The sequence below is a fragment of the Priapulus caudatus genome, unplaced genomic scaffold (genome assembly GCF_000485595.1).
Source record: "Priapulus caudatus unplaced genomic scaffold, Priapulus_caudatus-5.0.1 Scaffold418, whole genome shotgun sequence".
Classification (NCBI taxonomy): Eukaryota; Metazoa; Priapulida; class Priapulimorpha; order Priapulimorphida; family Priapulidae; genus Priapulus; species Priapulus caudatus.
In genome coordinates, this window is record NW_014577479.1 from 172468 (window position 1) to 178862 (window position 6395).

Below are 6395 nucleotides of genomic sequence, written 5' to 3' on the forward strand. Positions count from 1 at the left end.
TATTCGGGACGTCGGGCATCGCCGGGGATCGCCGGCCGGGGGAAAAGGGACCGTGATGTCGAATTCTGCCGGGCGTTCAAGGCCAGTCAAAGGTCAAGATGATGTCAATGGAGCCGGGGAATATTTCCCCCTTAACTTAAGGCTATAGGAGGGAAATACGGAATTGCGGCACAAATGCTCAAGGCCCTCGACCTACGCTCTTAATATTCGGAGTCGGGGAGCGGGGGCATCACGTTGGACAAGGGCGTGCGGGGAAGTCCAGATATTCAGACATTTTCTGTGAACATGGTCAACGCGACAAGTGCCCAAAACTTTTTTGTCTCAGCGCTGACCTACCATTTTTATCCACTTATATTGCAAAGACCGTCAAATCTACTTTCGCTGATACCGTGCGAAGGAGTAAGTGTCTATAACCTTGACCCGCAAGACCGGTTTAAACATGGATATTGTTGACTGCTTAACAAAGCACTGAACTGCCTTTTGCTATTAGAAGCCCCCTCCACCCAACCCCCACCCTCCCCCCCCACCACCACCACTCACTCGACGCTCTGCCGCTCGACGCATAATCCATGATCAACGCTTATATAGCCGAAGTCATTAAAGTTACACAGCCTTATCGTTTATTACTGTACATACCGGATTTATAGCCAAAGCCTATCAACGCGCCATATTGATCTTTGACCCTTAACCCCCAAATTCGACATCACGAGTCCTTTCCCCCCCCCTCCCGACGTCCCAAATATCAAGATCGTACGGTCGCGCGGTTAAGATTTGTGCCGTAACTGTTGACGCACAGACGCACAGACGGACGAAGATTCATGCGATTCTACAAGCTGCATCTGACTTCGTCAGCTGAGCTAAAAATCATCACACTTTCCAATCACAGAACAGAAACAGTGGACAGCACAAATAGGATAATGGATTACAAACGAAACTGACAGCGACAGTCACCACCCAAATTAATTGCTCGTCACGACCAACCGGAGCAGACGAATCGATCAATCAATATATTGTTCACGTTGACAGGCCAGCTCATCCAATCATTCTTCCACTAACGGGGGTTTGTACACAAGGGAAAACCGTTTTCCAGAACTGGAAAGGTCCATTTTTATGACTGCAGGATATTACCCGAATAGAATCTTTGCCTGATATCGTCCAATCATCGATTAGTAAAAAAAACACTATAGAAGGAAATAGCAAGCATATAAAAGGTGTTATATAAAACAATAAATAAATAAAAATAAATAATATATATATATGCATATATAAGAAAGAGAGAGGGAGGGAGGGGAGGGAGATCGAAAGAGAGAGAGAAAGAGACCGAGGGAGGGAGGGAGAAAGAGAGAGAGAAAGACACACACGCACGCACGCACGCACGCACGCACGCACGCACGCACGCACGCACACAGAGTGAGTGAGAGTGAAAGATAGAGAGCGAGAGAGAGTGAGAGAGTGAGAGAGTGAGAGAGAGAGAGAGAGAGAGAGACAGAGAGAGAGAGAGAGAGAGCTGCTCTACCCATCACTCCTCCACTAACCTTCATCAGGGTGTCGGTGAGATCCTTGAGGAGGTCATTCCAGTGAAGGTCGCGAGCGAGCACATCAAGGTCGGTGAAGGAGAACCAGCCTCGGTCGACTCCCTGCTGCAGAGCTATACGTGCCTCGATGCGATGCAGCAACGCGAGGAACTCACATGGCTTCACGAAGAGATTCCAATCCTACAAGGAAAGGAAGGGAATTAGTCTAAATTTATTAATTTAAAAAATGTTTTTTTTTACAATCTTTTTCTAATAGAAAAAATACAAACACACGGTTGGAGACTCAGAGGCATCGAATTAGAAACAAAATATAGATGACTGCACAGAGTTTGCTTTATTTAATGGGAGTAAAGACAAAAACTAGTAGAGATATTCCAATCCTACAAGGAAAAGCAGTGAATCAGAAAAAACAACAAAGACATGATTGCAGTGTTCGCTTTAAAAATAAGTACAGAGACTCCAATCTTGCAAGTACGAGCCAAGAATTAGAAAAAAAATATAGATGATTGTGCAGTGTTTGCTTCATTTAATGGGAGTGAAGACAGAAATTAGTACAGCGATTCCAATTCAGCAAGGACAAGCAAATTAGAAAGAAAATATAGATGAATGCAGTCTTCACTTCATTTAATCGGAAAAAATCAGGACAAAGATTCCAATCCTGGGAGGACAAGCAGCGAATCAGAAAAAACAACAAACACGTAATTGCGCAGTGTTCACTTTATTTAATGAGAGTGAAGACTGAAGACGAAAATTATCGGTGTATTTCTTTAACACTTTCTAAGAAATGAATGTTGCGCAAGTTTCCTAAATGGGAAAAGATTTCTATACAATGCTTAGAAACAACAGTAAATTGACTACGTCACGAATTTTCTATGGTAAAATTTGCAAAATTTTTGTTGCCATTTTTTTTACATTAAAAGTAAGAACTAACGGGACTAAACGTATCGTCAAATTCTTACCTGATCAGATTGTTTCTCAACTAGTTAAAAATCCAAAAAACCTGAACGATTTGATATTAGTGTTCCTAACATTAATTGCTTGCTATGGGCTATGTATGAGTCACGAGTGTATGTTCACATCGAACAATAATAGTAAAATAAGAAGTATAATTTAATCATAAAAAGTGAACAGAATTACTTATATTTTGTAAAAAAGTGTTTTGTTTTTTAATACTATTTACGGTGACGTAATCACTTAAACACTGAAATGTTATCTTGAAGTCTCTACTACTTACTATAGCCTTAAGGAAGTCTGCCTCGAGTTGGTTGACATCAGCAGTTTCCATTTTCGCAGAAGCAGCCCACTCGTCGTTATAAACTTCCTCATCCTCACCCTCGTCGTACATGAACTTGGATGACACCATCTGATCATGAGAATACAATACGCAACTGATGTATAAAAGAATTTGTACTCGGGCCACAAATTAAAAAAATCTTTGTTTGCCCTCACCCGACCCAGGCTGAAAAGTTTGGGTAGGTAGGTTGGTTTGTTTTTTTGAGGGCGGGGGTCTTTTTACAAATTCAGCCTGGCGTGTACATGCTCGGGTGTGCTTGTGTGGAGATACCTTTTATGTTGAATGTTTCTTTTACTTGGTACATATAATGTATTGCCTACAGATTTATATAAAGTACAATGATACAATTTGTAAAAAAATAAGGAATGGAAAGGATCAATAAATTTTTTTGAGTCGGCCCTTTTTTGGCGGGTCGTTCGGGTGAGCGCAAACAAACAATATTTTTATTATGGCCTACTGATGTACAAAAAGAATTTGTACTCGGTAAAGCAGCCTGGGACAGCACTACAGGGTCGCACTAAGTTAGTTGTCACGGCTCCGTCGACAAATGTCGACGCCTGTGTTAGCAAGAAACAACTAGTTTGTACGTATGGTAGTCTGGTCAGGTTCTTCTAACTTTTCTTATCTCGAAGAAAAATATAAGCAAATGAGACACATCTCCCCACAAACAATACCACCTGTGGACTGTCACCATAACACCAAAGTGACACTATGGACTGCCACAAAAGTTACCATGTGGACTGTGCACTGAAGGCTAAGGCCAATACTAAGGGAAGAGATTGATAAGTGCTATTTCCTGACAAGCCCAGTGCCAGGATAGATAACGCAGGCTAGAAGTGAATCTACAGGCCTATCCAAGTGCGAAACGTACGAGGGCTGTAATGGCCTATCGGGCACACCCTTACCAAAATATCAGACCCGAAAAACCTAGGCAAATGTAGTCACGCTACTGAAGCTACTGAAACCCCATCTCACCCCAAAACTGGAGCACCATACCAAAATATCCGACCCCCCGAAATATGGAATCTGGGACACAGTACTACACGCAAGACCCCTTGAAAGACAGGACCAGAGTAGTACACGCCAGACCATATATATGAAAATCTAGGGCACTTAAATATCAAACAAAAATCTGGCTTACGGTACAGCACAGAAGTAATGTACATTATATATATTTATATATACTAGAGGCCAACAGCCACTCCGTGGCAGCCCTGAAGGGCCACGATGAAGGACCATGATGGAGGAATTGATTAAAATTTTTTTTTTCATAGGGGGACTTATTTTAAATATTGTGCCGGGCGGAGATATATAGTGCCGGGCGGCAACCGCGAGTGCCGGGCACACCCGCCCACCGCCGCCCACTGTGGGCAGAACCCTGCATATATATATTCCAGAACCCTGATATTCTACCAAATTTTAACATGCACTTTGACCTTGTGCCTTTACTCATGCTTATATATCTTGCAAGGAAATGTGGAGCGGTGAACCGATATTTTTTTTACGTACCATTGAAATGAGGAAGAGGTCGGAAGACGATACTTTTTGGAGGTATTCCGTGTCTCGATGTTTCAAGCGTTCAATGTACAGCATTCCTAGCATCATGGCACAGGGACCAATACAAGCTTTCCTGCATGAAATAAATCAACCCCATTAAACTCTCAAAATAAAATAAATGAGATACTTCGAAGGGAGTATAACTTACAAAGACAAAATACCAAACCAAGCAGTCAGGGCAGATTGTAAGCAAGTCTACCATATCTCGGCAATAGCAATTAGAAATTTTGCGTGGAAAAATTGCTATCCACGACTTTTACTCAAGTATATATTCGTATATGTTTTTTAACTGAATAATTCCCAAGAGCTTGCTCAAGGCTCAAGGATTCCTGCTGCACAATATTTGCATGCGAATTTGATCTTCCACGTACAGCTAGCAAAGTTAATAACATAAAGGTGGAGAGTAAGTTAACTCATAGTTAGAGAATTACCGGACAGATAAATTCCAATAGATTTAAATAGAAAACCAACTATGTTATGCCTTATTCTAGCATAAACTATCACTTTTCACCTTGATACAGAAGCGGCAAAGTCTTTGTCAATTTCTCGGAGATCTACCGGTCCATTACTTGCAAAAAATTCAACGGCGATATCTAGAAAACAAAATGAGAGATAATTAATAACCTCACTGCCTACTTTGAGTGTAGACAAAAATCTATAAAACCTGATATTGACAATAAATTACTACAGTCTTCATGCACCAGTTCCGTTGCCATGTCTATACATTGTAGGCCATGTTACATTATGTTTTCAATCATAATAAGAACTTTGCACCGTATTTTTAAACGTGTGGCAACAAAATTAGATTGAATATTCTCGCCCTGGGGCCCGTTGTCAGAAACATAAGCAGTCTTGACATTATTCTTAACATTCAATTCATAAGCAGTTTCTCAGACGCAGTGTATAGAGCTCTAGTCCATACCTGTTACAGCTACAGAGGGCCGATCCATGTCAGGATGTTTTCCAAAGTAAAGTGTCTTTCTTAGTCGTTCTGTTAGTTTCTCGTTGATCACGTCCATCTGAGAAAATACAAAAATAAATATAAAACTGTAATAATTCAATCAAACACAATGGGCATTTTAAAAGCAGGAGATAACTTTTTTCCTAGTTTTAAGAATATGACAACATACAATTTATTAAACATAAAATTGTAGTAATTCAATAAAATACAGCATGCGCATAAAACTTTTTTTAGTTTTAAGAATTTCAGAACCATTGAAGCCCTGTAAGGCTGTAACCTACATGGAAAAGTAGTTTTGTTGGAGATCTACAAATGGCGTAATGTATCAGGTAATGTCACGTGCATTACCTACAACACTAACCTGCATAGTGTTTTAGTGACCATAATGGTTACTACGCGGCAGGATTACAAGCCTTAGCCTGTATATCAGCCTAGGAATGTTCCATAGACAAGAAGTTGGTTTAATTTTGAAAAGGGAAGAATGCTCATTAATACGAATTATTATACAGTATCAATCTATTTTAGACTTTAGCGTTGCACTTAAATTAAACGGAGTGGCTGGGGGTACGGCAGCCGCCGTTCGTTGAAGGGCCTTTTTGGCGTTTGTTTGATGGCTGAGGCAATTATTTGCGATTTTCTGATGTAAAGTTTATAATAATGTTCATTTTCATACCTAATCCGAGTGTTTTCTAGATCATCAGTCTCAAATCGTGAATTTATTTTACAAGGCGGTATTTCGAAATCTGCCGCCATCTTTGTCTCGTTTTGTATGAAAGCGAATGGACTGCCGTACATCCAGCCTCGTAAATTGGATACAGCTGCCGTACCTCCCAAAGATAGAGATGATGTCCAGATTGAGACCTATGTCATTTTCGTAAATGTGGGGGTAGGCCCTTTAAAATCGACACCACTCCCTACACTCCATCCCCAGCCACTGTCTAAATTAAAACACTAAAGCCCGGCGCACACGCGAGTTATTTTACTCAAGTAAAATAACGCATGAGTAATTTTACTCATGTGTGCGACGGATTTTCGTTGAGTAATTTGA

The 6395-nt window shown here is 40.8% G+C and overlaps 1 protein-coding gene across 1 annotated transcript in view; it reads right to left on the reverse strand.

Moving 5' to 3' along the window:
• The window catches only part of LOC106810195 (protein CNPPD1-like), a 33085-nt gene that overhangs the window by 19749 nt on the left and 6941 nt on the right, over window positions 1–6395 (reverse strand). The window contains exons 2-6 of the mRNA XM_014813475.1: window positions 5309–5405; window positions 4898–4979; window positions 4339–4459; window positions 2770–2898; window positions 1536–1715 (exon numbers count right to left, since the gene is read on the reverse strand). Of these exons, the coding sequence (XP_014668961.1) occupies window positions 1536–1715; window positions 2770–2898; window positions 4339–4459; window positions 4898–4979; window positions 5309–5405 (609 nt within the window). The remainder of the gene's footprint in view (window positions 1–1535; window positions 1716–2769; window positions 2899–4338; window positions 4460–4897; window positions 4980–5308; window positions 5406–6395) is intronic.